Source organism: Chiloscyllium plagiosum, chromosome 17 (assembly GCF_004010195.1).
Source record: "Chiloscyllium plagiosum isolate BGI_BamShark_2017 chromosome 17, ASM401019v2, whole genome shotgun sequence".
NCBI classification, from domain to species: Eukaryota; Metazoa; Chordata; class Chondrichthyes; order Orectolobiformes; family Hemiscylliidae; genus Chiloscyllium; species Chiloscyllium plagiosum.
The window spans coordinates 63,189,725-63,210,883 of NC_057726.1; the positions used below are offsets into that span (position 1 = coordinate 63,189,725).

The 21,159-nt window shown below is 46.4% G+C and overlaps 1 protein-coding gene across 1 annotated transcript in view; it reads left to right on the forward strand.

Moving 5' to 3' along the window:
* The window catches only part of e2f4 (E2F transcription factor 4), a 45,444-nt gene that overhangs the window by 15,608 nt on the left and 8,677 nt on the right, over window positions 1-21,159 (forward strand). The window contains exons 2-9 of the mRNA XM_043707324.1: window positions 1,666-1,775; window positions 8,176-8,337; window positions 9,175-9,218; window positions 9,568-9,632; window positions 9,776-10,049; window positions 11,224-11,427; window positions 17,059-17,106; window positions 20,932-20,976. Coding sequence (XP_043563259.1) covers window positions 1,666-1,775; window positions 8,176-8,337; window positions 9,175-9,218; window positions 9,568-9,632; window positions 9,776-10,049; window positions 11,224-11,427; window positions 17,059-17,106; window positions 20,932-20,976 — 952 coding nt within the window. The remainder of the gene's footprint in view (window positions 1-1,665; window positions 1,776-8,175; window positions 8,338-9,174; window positions 9,219-9,567; window positions 9,633-9,775; window positions 10,050-11,223; window positions 11,428-17,058; window positions 17,107-20,931; window positions 20,977-21,159) is intronic.

Sequence of the window (21,159 nt, forward strand, 5' to 3'; positions counted from 1 at the left end):
TCATCATAGATCCCACGTGACTTAATCTTCTGCATCAGCCTACCTACCATGAGGGACCTTGGGAAATGCTTCAGTAAAGTCCATGTAGACCACATCTGCTTTCCTGCCTATATCAATCAATTGCATCACTTCCTCAAAAAGCTCAATCCAATCAGTGAGACAAAACCTCCCCCCGCCCCCCCCCCCCCCCCACACAAAGCCATGCTAACTATCCCTAACAAGCCCATTCTTTTTCAAATGTGAGAAGTCTTGTCCCTCAGAAATTTCTGCAATAGTTTCTCTCCCACTGATATAAGGCTCACTGACCTTTAATTTCCTGGACTATCCCTGTTGCCCTTAAACACAGGAACAACGTTATCTATTCTCCAGTCTTGTGGGTCCTCGCCTGTGGCTAAAGAGGATGCACAGATCTCTGTCAAAGTCCCAGCAAGCTCCTTCCTCTGTATCCTGAAATAGATCCCAGTGGGCCGTGATGGCGTTTCATAGAATCTCTACAGTGTGGAAACAAGCCATTTGGCTCATAAAGTCCACACTGATGCTCCGAAGAGCATCCCACCCAGACCAACCCTCCCCTACCCTATCCCTGAAACACTACCCTATCCCATGGCTAACCCCCCCGTTTAGCCTCCACATCCCTGGACCCTATGGGATAATTTTGCGTGGCCAGTCCACCTAACCTGCACAACTTTGAACAGTTGGAGAAAACCCACGCAGACGTATGGAGAATGTGCAAACTCCACACAGCCAGTCGCCCAAGGCTGGAATCAAAAACAGCTCCCTGGTGCTGTGAAGCAGCAGTGCTAACCACTGAGCTGTCGTGCTACCTTATTGTTTTTCAAGACACATGACACCACCACCATCTTGGTAATGATATTTCCTGAATATCAACATACCCCTTTGTAATGCTACCATCATCCATGTCCCCTTCCTTAGTAAATTACCAGTGTGAAGTATTGATTAAGAATCTCACCTACTTCCTCTGGCGCCACTCCTTTCTTTATCCTTGAGTAGACTTAACATTTCCCTAGCTATTGTCTTGCTCGTAATATATGCTTTGGAGTTCTTCTTAATTCTACTTTTGAAGGACCCTCCTTTTTAGCCGTCCTAATTCATTATTTACATTCTTTCCTGCTTCCTTTATCTCCTTCAAGGACCAAGGTGGGTCCTGAGCCCAGACTTCCTTGTCCGAATGGCCACTATGCGGCAATTGTCATGGAGATCTGCCAGGTACTAATGGCTTTTAGGGAAGGAAATCCGCTGATTCCAGACCCACGCGACATGATTGGCTGTTAACTGCCTTGTAAAATGACCTAGCAAGCCACTCCATTCAAGAGCAATTGGGTATATGCAGAAAATGCTGGCTTTGTCAGTAACACCCATATTCCAGCAAAGAATAAAGACAAAAAACGTTCCAGTAATGAATTCAGAAGAAACCTCTTTACATAAAGAATGTAGGTAATCGCTACCACGGGTGTAGTTGAAGCAAATAGCACAGAAATATACAAGGGGACGTTAGACATATATGGAGGGAGATGGAGAAGGATATGTTAATTGAGTTAGATAAGGGTACGGAGTGTGTGGAATTTAAACACTAGCCTCAATGAATTAGGCTGAATGGCACTTTACTGTGCTGTGTAATCAATGTAAGTTGTGTTTTCTGTTCAGGCAGCAGATACCCTGGCAGTGCGACAGAAGCGGCGGATATATGACATCACCAACGTCTTGGAGGGCATCGGGCTCATCGAGAAGAAATCGAAAAACAGCATTCAGTGGAAGTGAGTGTGTCTGAAAAACTCAGGAACAGAGCAAACATTTAATAATACCACTTTCTGTGTCGATATCTTCATCCCTAATCTTCTTGCACCATACTGTCTCTTCCTCTTCCCTCTTGTCTTGCCATTGTGCTAGTCTAAAGTATTGATTTCCTCTGCAGGCTCAACTAGGGTTCTCCCACTAGTTTTGGGATATCAAACCTCAGAGCTCTCAGACAGTCTTTTGTGAAATGTTGTTCTGTCTGAAACTCTGAGATTTGTTGAGTGGGTAACAGCAGTCATGTGACGAAGGGTAAATCCTCTGCTCATTTCTCAGAGTTTCATGGTTTTACGTTTTCCTCTTCAGTTAGTAGGATGACTGCCTCCTCGCCACGATTTTCAACTTCATCTGAACCATATGACCAGGGAAAAGAGGGCTTGGTGATTTTCCGTTGCTTAGCTCTTCCTTCATCTCTGCCAGTGTTGACTAGTTTTGGTGTTGATCATGGCTCATTACGGTGCCCCTGGGACCCCTATTAGGCCCAGAGAGGCTGAGAAAGAGGCAGACATGACCACTCTCTGGCATCTCAGGCTACTCCATTGTTCTCCAGTCAGACAGGAGTGATTTTTTTAAAAACTGCAGGTGTATTAAAGGGCCAGCATTTCTTTCCTAATCGTCAGTTTGTTTAATAAAGTGAAGAGGGCCCGCTGACACCCAAATCTCACATTTACATCCTGCACTTACCCTTTGATAGGAGCTGTCAAAATGGCTGCCCATGCTGGATCACTAGGATCGAGTTAGTAGAACCAAAATGGTGAAACATTTCTAAATATGAATGAGAAGCTCCTAAAGTCTGTTCCATTGTTCAGTACGATCGTGGCTGATCTGATTATGGCCTTAATTTCACTTTCCTGTCCACCCAATAACCTTTTGACTCCCTTGTCAGTCAGGATTTCTGAAGAAGGTTAATTCTGATTTCTCTCCACAGGTGCTGGCAGACCTGCTGAGCTTCTCCGGGAACTTCTATTATTGTCTCTTTCTCAAACTTAGCTTTTGAAATATCCTGCCTCATTGTCCTGAGGAAGAAAATGACACAGGCATATGGCCCTCTTGAAAGGAAACATTTCTCTTAAATGGAAAATGCCTCATTTTTAAACTCTGTTTCTAGTTCTAATCTTTCTCCAGGGCAAACATCCAATTTCCCATTCTTCTAAATTCCAATGGACACGGACTCAATCTACTCAACCTTTCCTCGTTTTCCCTCATCCCTGGAATCACTCATGTCAATGTTCTCTGAACTGCTTCTGAGATAATTTTCTTAAATGAGGAGACCAAAAGTGTACACCAGATGTGGTTGCTTCCTCTTGCAATAAAAGCCAACATTCCAAACGTCTTCCCAATCATTTGTATCTGCATTCTCAAATAAAATACTACTGATACTGTAAATCTGAAATAAGCACTGAACATGCTGGAGAAGCTCAGCAGGTTGTGAAGAAGTCATACTGGACTCAAGCGCTAATTCTGCTGTCACCACAGATGTCGCCAGACCTGCTGGGTTTCCCCAGCATTCGCCGTGTTCTGACAGCATCTTCAAAGTTTGTGAGAAGATTTGTAGCTCGGGTGCTCGTTGCTGTGGTTCTGTTCGCCGAGCTGGAAGTTTTTGTTGCAAACGTTTCGTCCCCTGTCTAGGTGACATCCTCGGTGCTTGGGAGCCTCCTGTGAAGCGCTTCTGTGGTGTTTCCTCTGGCATTTATAGTGGCCTGTCCCTGCCGCTTCCGGTTGTCAGTTTCAGCTGTCCGCTGTAGTGGCCGGTATATTGGGTCCAGGTCGATGTGTTTGTTGATGGAGTTTGTGGATGAGTGCCATACTTCTAGGAATTCCCTGGCTGTTCTTTGTTTTGCTTGCCCTATAATGGTAGTGTTGTCCCAGTCAAATTCATGTTGCTTGTCGTCTGCATGTGTGGCTACTAGGGATAGCTGGTCGTGTCGTTTCGTGGCTAGTTGATGTTCGTGGATGCGGATCGTTAGCTGTCTTCCTGTTTGTCCTATATAGTGTTTTGTGCAGTCCTTGCATGGGATTTGACAGCATCTGTGGATGGATAAATTGAGTTAATGTTTCCTATCCTGTTTAACTCCTCTTCAGAACCTTTGAGCTTCTCCAACACATTTGTGTCTGCAGATTAACCTGTTGTGACTTACAGGGCACCCCAATTCTTGTGGACCTCCGAGCTCTGTCGTCACTTTTCATTGCTTTTCGAAGCTTCTGTCAACGTAGTTAAGCTCACACTTTTACACGTTATATTCCATCTGCTGAATTTCTGTCTGCTCAGTAAACCTGTCTCCTTTGCAGACTCCTTGTGTCCTTTTCACAAGCTACTCTCTCGCCTACCTGTGTCATCAGCAAAGAGAGCAAACATGTTTGGGCGCTTTGTCCATGCCATTGATATAAATGGTAAATAGTTGAGGACAAAGTACTGATTACTGTGGCCGTTTATTAATTACAGCTTGCCAACCCCAAAATGACCCCCTTATCCCTTATCTTTCTTTCTCTTAGCTGGGCGGCACAGTGGTTAGCACTGCTGCCTCACAGCGCCAGAGACCCGGGTTCAATTCCCGCCTCAGGCGACTGACTGTGTGGAGTTTGCACGTTCTCCCAGTGTCTGCGTGGGTTTCCTCCGGGTGCTCCGGTTTCCTCCCACAACACAAAGATGTGCAGGTTAGGTGAATTGGCCATGCTAAATTGCCCGTAGTGTTAGGTAAGGGGTAAATGTAGGGGTATGGGTGGGTTGCGCTTCGGCGGGACGGTGTGGACTTGTTGGGCCGAAGGGCCTGTTTCCACACTGTAAGTAATCTAATCTAATCTAATCTAATCTAAAATTGTCTGTCCATGTAAATCTGTTAGCTCCTTTACCATGAGTTCTTCTGTATGGTAACCTTTGATGTGGCATTTAGCCTGATGTCCTGTACCCATGTTGCTTATTATCACTTTTAAAAAGCTTTAACAAATTGGATAAACACAGTTTCCCTTTCGCAAAGGAAAATCTCTGACACAAATGTTGAGCTTCAAGATTCAAGAGTTTTCTCCGAACCAGTTAAACAGGTTCGGTAGGGATATCCTGAATATTAACAGCAGCTGTAGGCTGACTGTGTAAATTGGTGCAAGCTGATCCAAGGCATGTAGGGCTTCCCTCTGTGCTGATTGGTAGGACTTTCAGGATTTTGACCCAATGGTGATGTATGAACGGTAATATATTTCCAAATAGGATGTTGAGTGATATGGAGGGGAACTTGCAGGTGGTGGTATTGTCATGCATCTGCTGCCCTTCTCTTTTAGGTGACAGAATCTGCAGGTTTGAAAGATGTTTTTGAAAGAGCCTTTGTTTGTCACCACCATGCATCCTGTAGATCATGCCCACAGCTTCTACTGAGTGTTGGTGGTGAATGTTGAACGTGATGAATGGGTTCCAATCAAGCAGACTCTTTGTCCAGGATGGTGTTGAACTTGTGTTGTCAGAGCTGCACCCATTCGAGTAAATTCCAGCCTTGTTCCTTGTAGATGGTGGTAGGTTAGGGGATGTTTCAGTTCGAAAGGATTTGGTTTCAATGGATTGTGGAGTTCACTAATTCCATTATGTTGCTGTCCATGCCAGGTGAAGCTGGGGTAGAGTTACCCTCTGGTTGTTCACATCTGAGCTGTTATTAGGGCAATAAGTAGCAGAAAGGTTGCAGGTTGAGTTGAGATTTCCGTGTTAACTGTGGCCACAACTCTATCGCTCTATCTCTCTGACTTGCCTTGAGTTTGGTAGCTGTAAGTACGTGTTCCCAGTACAGTGATGCCAGATTCACCACGACCACCTCCATTGGGGGCAACTAAGAGTCTACCATGTGCCTGTGGATCTAGAGTCTGTAGGACACGCCGCATAAGGACAACAGTTTCCTTCCCTAAAGGACATTACCTCTGTTTAATGTTCATTATCCTTGTCTCTTGCATATGCATCAGTAATTGACCAGTTCCCTCACCGGGGTGGAATCTGTGGCTGTCAGAATAGCGATTCCGGCCAACATCTGATCTTCTGGGTAATTTAAAAGCGCAGTGTGAAATTTTTGGGGCTCTGTTGTGAAATGCTGTTTTACAGGTCAGCTATTGGCTCCATAACCTTCCTTTGAACCTCAGTATCTTTGCTGTCTCATGTCTACCTCTGTTTGGTATGGAGACCTGTCTTTTTCCACGCACTGGCTCTGACCTTCGACATGTAGTGTGACTGGCTCCAGTTGTGAAGGAGTGAAGGTTGCTTCTAACCACAACTGGCTGGCTCCTTCAGCTGTGCACTCGGTCTGGGCCAGTGTCCATCACTGAATACCACTCGGTTCAGAACATCTCCCTTTCCTAGGGCTAGAGTATTTGAGTAGGGAATATTCAATCCTTTCACCTTTTTGCAGTCCGTGAAAGAGAGCGTGATGCAATGACCAGACAGAAGTGCACACATTTCCCTCTCCATTTTCTGTTGTTGTCTTGGTTATTGCCCATTCCTCACAAAACCACATCCCAATTTGGAGAATACTCCTATTGAAGAATTAAGCATGTTTACAGCACAGAAGGAGACCATCCAAGCCATCGTGTCCCTGCTGACTGTACAAAAGCACTGTTATTAGTGCCACTCTTCTGCCCTTTTCCTGTACCTTACAAGTTTTATCTTCTCTGCACCTAGTTACCAGTTCCCTCTTGAGAGCCACTGTTGAATCTCTCTGTGCCACACTATGGTCAAGCTGTTAAGTTTTTGTAAAGATGGATAGGATAAATAGACAAAGTCCTTTCCCTGGGGTGGGGAGTCCAGAACTAGAGGGCTTGGGTTTAGGGTGAGAGGGGAAAGATATAAAAGAAACCTAAGGGGCAATTTTTTCACACAGAGGGTGGTACGGATATGGAATGAGTTGCCAGAGGATGTGGTGGAGGCTGGTACACTTGCAACATTTAAGAGGCATTTGGATGGGTATATGAATAGGAAGGCTTTGGAGGGATATGGGCCAGGTGCTGGCAGGCGGGACTAGATTGGGTTGGGATATCTGGTTAGCATGGATGGGTTGGACCAAAGGGTCTGTTTCCATGCTGCACATCTCCATGACTCTATGACTATATTGATAGGGGGTGACTATTCAACCCCTGGAGAGCATTCTCTCCCATTTGGTGGCAGCATACCTGACCTCTGAATCCATGACCTAGAACCATCTACCCATCCTTACTCCATTCCCTTCCATATCTTGGGTTAAGGACAGTCTGTAATCTTTGACTTTGAAGTGAACAATTAATCAAGTATCATTACGATTTGCAGAAGAGAATTCCAAACGTCATCTTTCACACACACGCTCGGTGGTGGAATTGTTTCCTAATTTTACTTCTGAAAGGTTTTTTTGATTCTACCCCTTAGTCACAGGCTCCTCAGCCAGTGGGCATAGTTTTCAACTGCCTACACTATCTGCTGTCCTAAATATCTTGAAAACTTTCAGCAGTCCGCCCTTTAAATTGCAGGAATATAACTCTACTTTGTAATCTCTCCTCTTGGTTTAATTTAATTATCAGTCTGAAACATCTACAGTGCACTCTCTCCAACAATCCTGCCTTGTTTGTAGACACTCTTGCTGAGTTGTTTCTCAGTGTCCGTTCTCTCTCTTTCTCCTCCCCCATCCCAGTAAAAAAGTAAAACCTCGAGCCCCACAGAGGGAGGCTTGGTGAGGATGGAAATTGGAACAAGGTCACTGTGACATTAATACTATTTTAATTAGGGGTAACTTTCATTTTTCTTTCTTCCAGTACTGTCTCACCTTCCTGTGCTGTCTTAACACCAGATGGGCATTCTAGAAATGATGGTATTTTGTTTACTCAGAATATTTTGTCCATTTGGTTTCTATTTCAGAGGGTGTTAAGGCAAATTGCCATGTCTGCTTCCTTCCTGAGGAAGTGTGTTTGACTAATCCTTTTCGGGGAGAGGGGGAGGGATAGGATTGATGTTTGGTGGGTGTGGGTCATTTATTCTGGGGTGGATCGAGAAGTATCTGGGGGGGCTATCCGGGAGTTTCACTCCATCTTTGCCTGTTCTCAGCTGGTGTAGGGCTGGCTGGATTTGTCTGTCAGTTATGAACATGCCGACAGTTTGACTATGTGTGAGCCCAAGAAGTACTAGCTGGCTGTTTCCTGACAGCACACATCACCACCAAACTGGATTCTATCCAACTATTCCAATGGCATGGTCAGGTGTGGAGATGGTGACTCATGCGGGGAGGGTGAATGGCCACAGCTATCTTCCAGCACTCGACTCTTCCATTGAACTAAGCTGAGAGACTCCCTCTATTGGCCTGATTCTATTTCCTGAATATGTTTGTCCGAGCAGGGATTTACACCGTTTTTTATCTTTGTACTCGGTCACAGAGGAGTGGGTCCTGGATGCAACACCCGAGAGATTGCAGATAAGCTGATAGACCTAAAGGCAGAGATCGAGGACTTGGACAGACGAGAGCAGGAGCTCGACCAGCAGCGAGTCTGGGTCCAACAGAGCATTCAGAACGTGACGGACGACATCGAGAACAGCAGATATCCTTTGGCACAGACCTTGGTCTCTCCAACTGCTCCTTTTTTAAAATCTGTGACCCCCCTCCCCCAGCATCCTTCGATTGGTGTAGCATTCACTCAGTGATCAAGTACTGAAAACACTACACTGGCGCTATCCACTTCAGCTGTGTACTCAGACTTCCCCCAAACGCACTGAGCTGTGCTCGCTAATACCAACACAAGTTTGCCCACTTCGCGAACTGCTCTTTGAGAGACTGGCTTTCCCACAGAAGAAACACTTGGACACCCTCCTCCACCCCTGCTGCCCGCACTCAGTTACTGCACAACCCTCCTCCCCATGTGAATAGGCAACACCGACTGTGGTTTAATCTTTCCCACCCATTTCCGTTATTTCCCACTGGTTCAGGTGGGGACACTGGTACCACTGGGGCGAAGAACGTTGATGGGACCGGTCATGCTCCTCGGTTGGATCGGATATTTCTTCTGTCATTCAAGCCCGAGAACACAAATGACATGCCTCGGATACCTTGCCCATACACCTATTGTTTATGTATAATCAGGTATAGGAGCCTAGTGTTGCATCGGTTGTGGGTGAGATATTGGACTGTCTGGACCTCCTCTGTCTGATACCCTGTGGTCTTCAGCGCTGTCTCTAGCATGCTGCCATCCATGTGCCTGCAGTACGTACATGTACACACACACACACACACACACGCCACCTGCATGTCGATCCTGAACACAGTGGGAGGTTTGACAGTCGGTTGCCTTTCTCCTGGTGTCTGCGTAGAGGCGGAGTACAGTTTCACCAGCCGGGAGTGAGCGAGCTCTTGGCGTTGCCTCTCCTTAACTGTTCTTTACACTAGCATATGTGACACATGAGGATATGTGCCGATGTTTTAAAGGTAAGAAATTGTCCATATGGAGTTCCTGGGATCTGTTTGGTGGGGTGGGAGATGATCCTGCAGGGAAGGTGATTGGACGCAAGACCTATGCAAGATTTGGGGGTGAATGAATGCAGGGAATGCACCGAACTCTTGGTTACCCGAAGCAGAATGGCAGTTGGGAGTTTCTGTGCTGGATGTTAGAGGGGCTAGTGCTGAACTGTGCATTTATCCTACTTGGTGTCACAAGGCCTTGTCGCCTTGGGACCGTCGCCAGTGCCTTTGAGGACATTGGTGATTCACTGAGTGGCTTTCACAGCTTTCTGTAGCACACTCTCCCTCTCATAATGTCTTCTGTCTCTTTGATCAGGTGATACGTTGTTAGCCATCCAGGCACCCTCGGGCACCCAACTAGAGGTCCCCATACCAGAAGGCGTGAGTATTTAATCTGATATTCTCACACCTCCTCTTCTCTCCTCCTGTTCCTCCCCTCATCCCCCTCCTTCCCTTCCCCCCGTAATGTTTCTCCCACCCCAACCTTTGTCGAGCAGCTTGCTTGCATGTTATTTGTGTTCTAGGGTTTGAATGGACAAAAGAAATACCAGATCCACCTGAAGAGCACGACCGGTCCCATCAACGTTTTGTTGGTGAACAAGGACACTTCATCGTCCTCCCCAGTGGTGGTACCCGTGCCCCCACCTGAAGACATGATCCAGTGTACGCCCACCACCCCACAGAGGCCAGCTCTGGCCAGTAACCAGGAGGCTGAGCCGACGTTACCAGCCCGGTCTGCCTCTCCGTCCACTGTCCCAGAGGTAACCCAGCCTCAGCCCACAGCAACAACACCCACAGGTGAGCACTGCCCACCGCGCTACGGTGAGCTTTCAGCATCACGGTCAGGGGGTCAAACAGTAGATGAGGCAGGGGAATGGAACTGGTCAGCTTTAGTCAGTTTGTGTATGTCGCCAACATGGGTTCCCATTTAGGACATGGCTCACTGAGCTTGCTAAGTGCACATCATTGACTATCGCTGCTCAGGAACACAGATCGATGTTGGAGCAGTCGAGTATTTAAATTTTTTTTAGTGAATTAGAGCAAACCTCACATCTCACGAGTGAATGTGAGCAAAGTATTGCAGATGCTGGAACCCTGGGCGTGAAAAATAAGTGTCAGTGAATTGCGGAGGTCAGGCAGCATCTGAAACAGAATGCTTCCAGTTGACGACCTTTCGTCGGAGAACCTGGTCAATTCAATGAAGTGACGTTGCCTGTCCCAGATGATGTTGATGTCATCGAGTGTTCTTGAAACTGTACTCATCCAAGCAAGCGGAGACTATTCCATCACACTCCAGAGTGATGCCTTGTAATTAGTGGGCTGGCACTCGGGAGAGAGGAAATGAGTTCCTGCAGAATTTGCAGCCATTGACCTGACCTACTGTTTCTATTGCTTTGCCTTCCTTACCAGTAATGTTAAACGTTTAACTCCTCTGATGTTTCATTTCCCTTGAATTTGTATTATGGCTAATATGATCACAAGCTTAACTCCACTTTTGTTTCTCTGTTCTATCCTCCCCCCACCACTCCGCTCACCACCCCAAAGAAATAAATAACCATTGTCAATTAGAAATTGGTCCAATTATGCCCTCCGATGTATTCAGCGACCCAGTTTTCACTGCTCTGTCGGGAAAAGAGTTGTCACTTGTATACTGTCTTGTCCATATCACCATGGTGATGTGCTGCACTCAGCCTCTTAACTGCTATTGTGACTGGGGAAAGTTTTGAGAAATTAATTGAAATGTGAAACAATCAGCAAGTGGAGTTTTCGGTATGTGTTGAATGTGAGCAGAGGTGCCCTTTGACCTCTGATTGGCTGGTGTTGGCTCTTTTGGTATGTCACTTTTACAGGAGGCTTTATCGCAAGGCATTGAACGTTGGACATGAGCTGCCAACTCTCCCTTTGGACTGGGAGAGATTTATTTTGCCTTGACTTCTAATGCTGTTCATCTCTGCCCTTCCCTCTTATTCAGTGCCAAGTGCATCAGCGCAAGAGTCCCCCAGCAACACCAGCAATGTCTTAAGCCTGGAGCCTCTCAACTTGCTGCCAACACCCACCAGTCAGTCCGTAACCATGGAAACACAGCCGCTGGAATCCTCAGCCTCGCTGGACAGCAGCACGTCTTTATCCAACCCCACTACCTCCTTTGTACCGATCAAAACTGAACCTTCTGTGGGTGAGTTACGTTTCCCGCTTTCTGGGCGGCATGTGCTTTGAGGTCTTCGGACCTACAGCTTGGAGGTGGAAGCTAATTTGCAAACATTACAAGGCTAATGAAGTGGCACATTGCAAAATTGAAAAAATGTGAGCTACACGGAGCTTTTGTTAGCTGATGTTGCTAACAGTTCCGTTTTCTCATCTCCCATCTCCTTCCCCCCCCCCACCCCTCAAATCTGCCATCATCAGCTGAAAACAAAGCCCATTCCTTTTCATCCCCAACCTCCCTCTCCTCTCCAAATTTGTTCAACATGTCGTCATCTTCAAAATCCATTCTCAGAATGCCGTGTTTGAATCTAAGGCTCAGAGATTTTTGCCCCACCATTATAAAGAGGCAGCTCTCGCTAAAGTCACGTGACATCCTATCTGGCTGTAACAAAAGTTAAACTTCTGTTCTTCATCCTTCTCAATTTTGAAATTCTCTTCCTTATTCCAGCCTCGGGCGACTGTCTGTGTGGAGTTTGCACATTCTCCCTGTGTCTGCGTGGTTTTCTCCGGGTGCTCCGGTTTCCTCCCACAATCCAAAGATGTGCAGGTCAGGTGAATTGGCCATGCTAAATTGCCCCGTATTATTCAGGGATGTGTGAGTTAGGTGCATGAGTCAGGGGTAAATGTAGAGTAATAAGGGAATGGGTCTGGGTGGGTTACTCTTTGGAGGGTTGGTGTGGACTTGTTGGGCCAAATGGCCTGTTTCCATATTGTAGGGATCCTATGATTTTCATCCTTCCCCATGGTTTGGTCCCATTATCTCTGTGATGTCTTAGCAGCTCCCCAACCTTCCAGGATATGTGCAGCCCACCTCTCTTGGACATGGCTGGTTTTAATTGCTTTGCTATTGATGTCTCTGGCCTTTGGCTGCTTTGGGCCCTAATCTCTGAAATACCTTTGGAACCTTGTCACTCCTCTGCCCTGCTGTCCTCAAAGATACACCCTCAAAAGTCACCTCGAGAGTGTGGTGCTGGAAAAGCACAGCAGGTCAGGAGGTCCAAGGAGCAGGAGAATCGACATTTCACGCATGAGCCCTTCATCAAACATTGCCTGTTTGTCCATACCCCTCATTATTTGACATAACCCCTTTCGCAGGTTGGTATAAAAGTCTTTTTCCTGATGATGCTTTTGCAGAAAGCCATTGGGACCTTTGTCCGTGTTAAAGGTATTACGTACAAATGTAGGATGATATTGTTGAATGGGCAGATATGTGGCAGGTGAAATTGTTTAACGTGGGGACAAATGAAATCTGGGCAAAGGGAAGATAATCTTGTGAAAGAGATATGGGACTTTGTAATTATAGTAACTTAAGGCTATCTTCACCATTGTCGGTGATAATGACTGAAGCAAAGCAGAAACTGGGATGTATGTAAAAGTCAACAATGTGCTGAAATAAAGTGAATGACTGTGAATGGATTGTCTTCTTACTGAAAAAGAAATGAAATGTCTACTTATTTTAGATTCTAAGGGGATTGAATATGTAGACCATGGTAAGAGCTGTCACGTTGTCCTGAGTAGTAGGCCCCAGAGTAGAATATAGCCTGCTCTTGAAGTGGAGCATGTTCCAAACAAATCTGTGGGAGTATTTCAATGAGTGAGTGGTTATGATACAGACCCTTTGGAGAGAAAGTGGAAACCCGAATTTATTGATTCATTCAAATATAATGACTTATTCAGTTTGTATCCCTAAGATGCTGTATTTCTGAGTGCTTTGAGATGTGATGTGATTAATGTAGCATGTTCATGGCTTATGGTTTCTCAGCCCCTGGGATTTCCTCCCTTTATATCTAGCTCTGATTGAGAATAATGATTTGGGGTTGGCTGTGATTAGTTTATAATCCTGAGTATTGCTGCATTGTTACAGTCAGGCCCTTGGTGCATTTCCCAATTCGTTATGATTCCAGGCAGGATACCACAAATTGTTAAGCTGATGGATGCGGGAGACTCTTCCTCATTCTTGTCCCCTTCTCTCTTTCTTCCCTCCCTCTCTCGGCTGGTCGCAACAAGGTTAGTTGAAGAATGAAGGCCTTCCAATGAGGGTCCATTTCTCCCAGATGCAGATGAAGTGATGTTTTAACCAGACTTTCTTAAATTAATAAAGAGAGCTTATTAGTTACTGAAAGGAAAGAATTAGTAGGGCAACAGGAGTAAAGATTAGAAGTAAGAGGTGAGTCCGAACAAATGAAAAAGTTTCGAAAAAGATATATGGATGTGTGAATTGTTCATGAAGAGTGGATTGTTGAGCATTGCAGCCATTGGAGGTACCAGTAATATTGACATTGGTTTTTTAACAGTCAATTTCAAGCTGCTCAGTTTTGTAGTTTGGTTGAGATTCAGTTGTTCTGATTCCTTTTGAGGTTACTGAATTCTAGCACAAGGGTGAGAGGAGAGTATTTTCTGTTGGCCTGTTTCCTTCTGTCTGGCTAGCTAGCTGGTTTCTAGCTAGCCAGAGAACCCCTTGCAACACAGGTGACAAGGGGATAGTTCCATGACTGTGACCTTCGCAGTATGCTAACTCTCAAACCCAGGCTAGTACATGTTATCTTAGCCCACTGGTACACAAGAGAACATTCATTCCCCTCAGCAAACTCTAGCACTGTTCAAACTGACTCTTTATCACGTGTAAAAGGATGAACACACAATGTGTCTGCAGTTCGGGACACAGTGTATGGCTTGGTGTTGCAGGGTGTCATTAGGCAAAAGATCGTAGTCCAGTCTGTCTTGACATCCCTCCGAGATAATCAGGGGAAAGGTTTACAGGCTACAAACTGAAAGGCCAGTAGGACATTTTTAAAAATCAAATTAAGAACCAAGTAATTAAAGTAGAGGTGTTGGGCTGGGCGAGGTGTTGGAACTGCATGCTATAGGAGCTGGTGGACCCTATTGTGGTTCATATCGCCCACACTTGTAGCAGGAATTGGTTGCTTGAGGAACACCATCTCAGAATTGATGAGCTTCGAACATTGCCACACATCAGGAAGGGGGAGAGTTATCTGGACGCTGTGTTTCAGGAGGCAGTCAGTCCCCTTAGATTAACTACCTCAAGTTGAGTCAGTGGTTAGGCACAGGAGGGTGTGACTATGAGAGAGGCAGGTCGGGGGATCCCAGAGATAGTGCTGAAGGAGCCTCTGCCCTTGAGCTCGTCTTACGGGGTTTGAAATCCTTACTCCCTGTGTGGGGGGGTTGACGGTAGAGGATGTGCAAACTGACCGTTGCACATTTGTACAGTGAACCATTCAAGAGCGGTCGGAAATGGAAATGTAATTGTATAGTACAGTCAGGGGAATAGACCCTGTTCTCTGTGGCCAAGATCGAGAGTCCTGAAGGCTGTTTCCCTGCCTGGTACCCAGGTTCAGGATATCTCATCTTGGTTATAGAGGAATTTGGGGAATGGGAGGGGAAAGATTCAGTTGTTGTGGTCCATGTAGATGCCAGCAAAATGGACGAAAAGAGGCAAGAGGTTTTGCTTAGGGCTAAATCTAAAAAGCAGAACCAAAAAGGTGGTACGTTCTGGATTAGTACATCAGCTGCAAGCAAATTGGCGTGGGGTCAACATGATTAAAGAGGTAAACACATGGCTTAAAGATAGGGAGAAACAAGTTTGGATTCATGGCACCAGTACTGGGGAAGGAGGGAGCTGTTCTGATGGAATATGCTCTACCTGAATCAGGCCAGCACCAGAGTCCTGGCCAATCTCACAACGAGGGCTGTGGGTAAGGCTTTGAACTAAATTGTTGAGGGGTGCTGGGAGGCAGTTTTAGTTGCATGGAAAGTTATGGAAAAAGTGAAAATGGGGTAGGGCTCAGCACAGGTTATTAAAGTTTCCAGAACAAGCAATAGGACAGAGAGTATGGAAAAGGTCAGGAATCTAACTAACTTCAGGCAGGGGCGAACAATGACTGGGCTCCCCTTCTCAATACACGGACTCTGGGTGTTGTGCTTAAATGCACACAATATATGAAACAAGGTAAATGAGCTTGTAGCATGGATTGAAGTTGGTGGATATGATGTGTGTATCACAGACGCCGCTGCAAGGGGATCAGGGCTAGGAACTAAGTATCCAAGGATTATGGCCTGCTGAAAGAACAGGCAGATGGGCAGAGGGGGTGGCGTTACCTTGTTAGTAAATGAAATTAAATTGTCAGCAAGCAGTGATGTAGAGTCAGAAGGCCTCGAATCCTCTTGGCTCAATTTGAGGAACAGCAAAGGGACGAAGTCCCTGACAGAGGTTGGGCACAGGCCTCCTAGTCAGGATGTGGGGCAGAAAGTAAATCAGGAGATAGAAAAGGCATATAAGTAAAAGGCCATGACATTAATCCTGGGGTGGGGGGGGGCCTCAGTATGCAGGTGGACTGGGGAAATTAGTTTGGTAACGGATTCAAGAAAAAAAATTTGTGCAATGTCTGCAAGATGGCTTTTGTTTGGAGCAGACTGGGGCAGAGCCCATGAGGGGACAGGCAGTTCTGGATTTGGTGATGTGTAATGAAGGCAGGCTTGTCTAACCATACCAGGATTGTACTGCAGGACATTGATCAAACTGTTTGGACAAAATGGGGCTTTTGGTTTTTAGCTGAGGTATTGGTTTTGCTTTCCTTCTAGGGCCCTGACGTGCCTCCTGCAGTTCACTGGTATCACTGTCCCCTCCTTGTTTGCCCCACCAGTCACCACGCCTAGTTCAACAGTCAGTGTCCTTTCTGCTGCCTCTCCTCTGTTAGTTTGGGTCTTAATGCACCATCGTGCTGAGAGTTTGGGAATTAGGGATGTGCACAGGGATCTGGGCATCCTTGTCCATAAGTCACTGGAAGCCCATGTACAAATGCAGCAATCCATTTGGAAGGCAAATGAGATGCTGGCCTTAATGGCAAGAGGATTTGAATACATGAGTCAGGAAGTCTTGCTGTAATCCTTTCAAACACACACGTTGAATCTTGTATGCAGTCTTGATCTCTTTTATGTGCAGGTTAGAGGCATTTACTGGATTGCTGAATTTCTGAGTTGCCTCGACCAGAACCATGTCAAGTTTCTGCTGACCTGTTCTGACTTGCTCCAAATCCAGATGTTCCTGCCCACTCCTCATCTTGCAGGGCATTGGAGAAACAATGACTTTAGGCTCATGCACTGAATCCTGTTCTGAATAGTGTCCCTACCAGGAGGCAGAAGTGGTGGCTGGCTGTGGAAGAAACTTCAAAATGTTAAAATCCACTGTTTTTTTTGGGTGATGAATGCTTTCTATCCTTTTCCCCCTTCCACTTGGGGAATTCCCTCCCTACTCTCACCCCCTTCCCTCATCTGGCCACCTCTGCTCTCCTGGCCCAACCTGTCTTTATTTGTGTCAAGATTAGAGTGGTGCTGGAAATGCCCAGCAGGTCAGGCAGCATCCCTTCATCGGGAAGGACTCCGGCCCGAAACTCCGGTTTTCCTGCTCCTCGGATGCTGCCTAACCTGCTGGGCATTTCCGGCACCGCTCTAATCCTGACTCTAATCTGCCGCATCTGAAGTCCTCACTTTTGCCTGTCCTGACTTGTGCCTCCCCCCCCCCCCCTCCCCACAGCCTCATTGGGTCCAGGTGCCCTAACACACTGTTCTGCTTTTTTGTTCACAGACTTGGAATTTCCGAAAGAGTTGACAGAGATGTTTGACCCCATTAAAGGTAGGCGTGACTGGATGAGCTTTCACTCTGACTGGGGGACGGTGACCTGTGCCTCCAACCTGTTCCATGTTCATCTTACGTGATTCTGAGCCCATGAGCTGTGGTCACTGGTCACTCTTGTGCTCTTCTGAAGGGAATTATCCCGGGCCGAAACACTGCTCCTGAGTACAACGGGCTGGCTTGTTTTCTGTTCACTCTGATATAATTGTTGGTGCAGTAGTTTGCTACATTTGCTCCCGGGGCTGAGACTGATTGATGGCTCTGTCCTCACCATAGTCGATCGATGTTCTGACTGAGCACCGTCACTCTGTGTTTGTTCTGCTCTGTGTTGCCCATGTGTAAGGTCCCTTGTGTTTCACCTCCATGTCTTCTCCTAGTCTGAGCTCCTAATTTCAGTGAGTTGTCGCCCTCTGCTGCTGAGTTGCACAAATACAGCTTGACCAACCTACCCATACTCGTGGCTCTGATCAGTGAGGAGACGTGGTGGAGGCCTTTTGTGATCATCAGTTCTGAATATCAGCCCCACCATCTCCCTTCTCCTGAGCAGTCTGACCTAACTTCAGCCAGGGCTCCCTGCTGTGTCACAATATACCCAAGCCACTGATCTGAGTTCACCCTGTTCAGACCTGACCTGGCACTCTCCACCTCTTGACACGCAACCTGTGCCTGGTTCTGCACTGAATTCTACCCCATTCAGTGTTGCCATTTTAACGTGAGGCATCTGAATGTGGCTGGAAGAATTGTGTTCAGTGACAAGGAAGAGAGAGAGTCAAAAAGTTGTACAACGTGTAAACAGACCCTTTGGTGCAACTCATCCATACTGACCAGAAATCCTAAATTAATCTACTCCCAGTGGCCCCCATCCCTCTAAACCCTTCCTATTCCTGTCCCCATCCATACAACATTTTTAAATGGTGTAATTGTATCAGCTTCCACCATTTCCTCTGGCAGCACATTCCATACACGCACCACTGTCTGTGTGAAAAAGTAGGCCCATTAGGTCCCTTTTAAATCTTTCCCCTCTCACTCTAAACCTCTAGTTTTGGACTCCCCTACTGTGGGAAAAGACCTTGGCTGCTCACCCTCCCTGTGCCCCTCATGATTTTATAAACCTCTATAAGGTCAGCCCTCCGCCTCCGATGAGCCAGAGAAAACAGCCCCAGGTAATCCAAGATGGAGGATGGGAAAAATTTGTGATGTGAAAGCTGCTCCTTTTTTGAGGTATTTTCAGTATTGGAGCTGATCTCCTCAAATGTTTGGAGCAGTAATTACTGCTTTATAAGCTGGTGCATTATTTTGGAACACTTTTTTTGCAATAATGTGACCGGCCACGATGTGATAGGGTGAGACCAAATCAATATTGGGCCCAGTCAACACGTTACCTTACTCCAGTTGAAGTATCCCCTAAACATGGAGAGTGGAAGTATTGTCTCTGCTGGGACCAGTTCACCCTAGATGTACCAAGCCATGTTAAAACTTGGTGTGCTGGGACTCCCCAGTGTTGAGATACAGGAATCAATACCAGAACACATCTGGTTCTGTGTGGATTTTGTTGTTTGATCCTTCAGCATCCTTTTGTTTGTGGTTGCCAGGTTACTTTGCTTGAGAGATCTTGCTGTGCATGCAGTGGTTCTCACGTTTCCAAAATCAAAGCAGCCCCCACTATGTTCCCAAAGTCCTTTCATCAGCTTTTGTGTGGTGGGAGGTCCTGAGGTGCTATATAAATGCAAAGTCTTTCACTACCCTGGTGACTTAATGACTGTGGGACATAAAATGCCAAATTGCTGTTTCGGGAAGCCTTCCAAGAAGCCATGCTCACTAATTTTAAAAACCCAAATGTTTGTTTATTGTCAAGACTTTTAATCTTACTCCACTACTTTCAATGGATTGGACCAATGACCTCGTCAGTTGTATCTGTATCTCCTTCCATTGGCTATTCACCAAATGACCTGAAGTAAAATAATCCATTTCCGAGGCAGTGGGGGTGAGACACTATAGGACATTATCTGGTTTAAAATTGGACAGTGTGGGGTTTTTTAAGGTTCACCACACAATTAGGGAACTTTGTGGCACATCCTTAGCTTACAGGTGTAGTCAGTTAAGTGGATCCCATGTTGTGGTTGAGTGTAGTGATGTATTCTCAGATATAGACTGGGGAAAAAGCAAAGTCAAGCCTCCACATCACTGTGACCCTCCAGTCTCAAACCAGCCACTCCCACCGCCTCTTAACTGAAGACAGACCAGGTTTGGATCATTTGTGACCTGGGGTCATTACAATCAGATTCAGTCTCTGCCCTTGCCACCCGCAAGGAGTAAGGAGAGAGGGTCCTTCATCAAGCATGTCGGAGCTGCTGTGAGCTGGGGTGAAAACTCACCAGGCAAGCTAGTCCCACCCCCAGCCAGACGATCTCTTACTGTTTGTCCACCTGTTGTTTTCGACGAAGACTCATCTCCAACAGTTCTGTTTCGCCTAGTAGTTTTTCTTCCTCCATCTGACTTGTCTTTGCATGCACTGGCTTCGTCAAGTCTAACCTGGAAAGTCCCCACTGCTAAACTGGGGCTGAGTTTGCTCATGTGTGTGTTTGTCTGTTTTTCTGTCTTGTCTGCATCAACGTGCTGTTGTTCAGTCTCTGGAACTCCATTTCCAGTTGGACCCACTCCCTACCGCGAGGGAGGCCTGCTTTCAGCACTGGCTGTCTTCGGTTTCCCCCAGAGCTCCCTCAGGTTTTCCTGGTTCCTTCAACCTTCTGAGGTGTGCAGTGTTACAGCAAGGAACGGTAACTTTGCTTTACAGCTACTGAACAACTTTTGGTGTGTGATCACTGTTATAACAGAGGAAATGTGAAACCCAATTTGTGCAAAGCAAACTCCCAGAAACAGCCGTGTGATAATGTCAATGATCAGGTGTTCTGTTTTAGTGAGTTGCGGGATGGATACTTGGCTAGAGAGTCGTGGAAGGTTCCCTGCTCCTCCTGCGAATCTTCTGTCTCCACATCAGGACAGGCAGCGACCCACGTTTTAATGTCCCATCTGCGAGTGCAATGTTCTGTTGCTACTGCAAAGCAGTGTACATCTTGAACGTGTGCATGTGTTTCTGGAGTAGAACTTGCAACACCTTGTTCCGCAGTGAGAGTGCTATCCAATGAGGCAGGGCTGGCACTCCAGGGTATGGTGATGTATAGTGACAGCTGTCCGTATCATTCCCAAGATGCTTTGCAGCAACTCACCAAGGGTCATTCGGACAAGGGGCTGCATTTGTGTGGGAGCATCACAATCTGCAAGTTGCCCTTCATACCACACACTGTCCTGACTTGGCTCTAGATAGTCATTCCTTCACTGTTGTTGGGTCAACACCCTGGATCTCCTCTACAATACTGGGCACCCCTGCACCCTCAAGATCTGCAGCAGTTCAAGAAGGCAGCTCATCACCTTGTTAAGGATGCTTAGGAGTGAGCAATTGATGCTGATCCAGCTAGCAACATCCATATTGTGTGAGATGATTTTGTTTAAAATGTCATGGTAAATGACTAATGACCAGAATGGACTCCAAGAAAGAATAGTGCCCTTTATAATTGGAAGCTTCATTATAAAGTAGCCGAGGGGAGGAACATAAGTGCCTGGGGAGTGTGGCTATAGCTTTGTTGATTATATTTGGAAATGATTGGGCATTTATGATTCCCACTGTAGCAGATTGAGGGCTTGGCTGGGAGTGGGGAGGTGGTCTGGAGACCAGATAGAGCTGCTTCGGTGCTCGCTGGCACAAATGTATCACATTACTTGGTCACCTTGCAACACCGTGGCAGATTCCTTGTTTCTGTTTTGCAGAATGTATGGATTCCGACCTCATAGATGAGCTGATGTCTTCAGAAGGTGAGCATTTCAAACATGGGAACCCCAAGAAGTGGGGGAAGGGTAGGGTGGAGAGATTCTTCTCTGGTGTCTGAGCTCTAAGAGATGGCTGGATTGGACCATTTCAGAGGAATGGGAGCCCTTTCAGGGACGTACAGTTCATTTGGCTTTGGAGGGGGTGGGGGGTTTCCCTGTGACCACTGA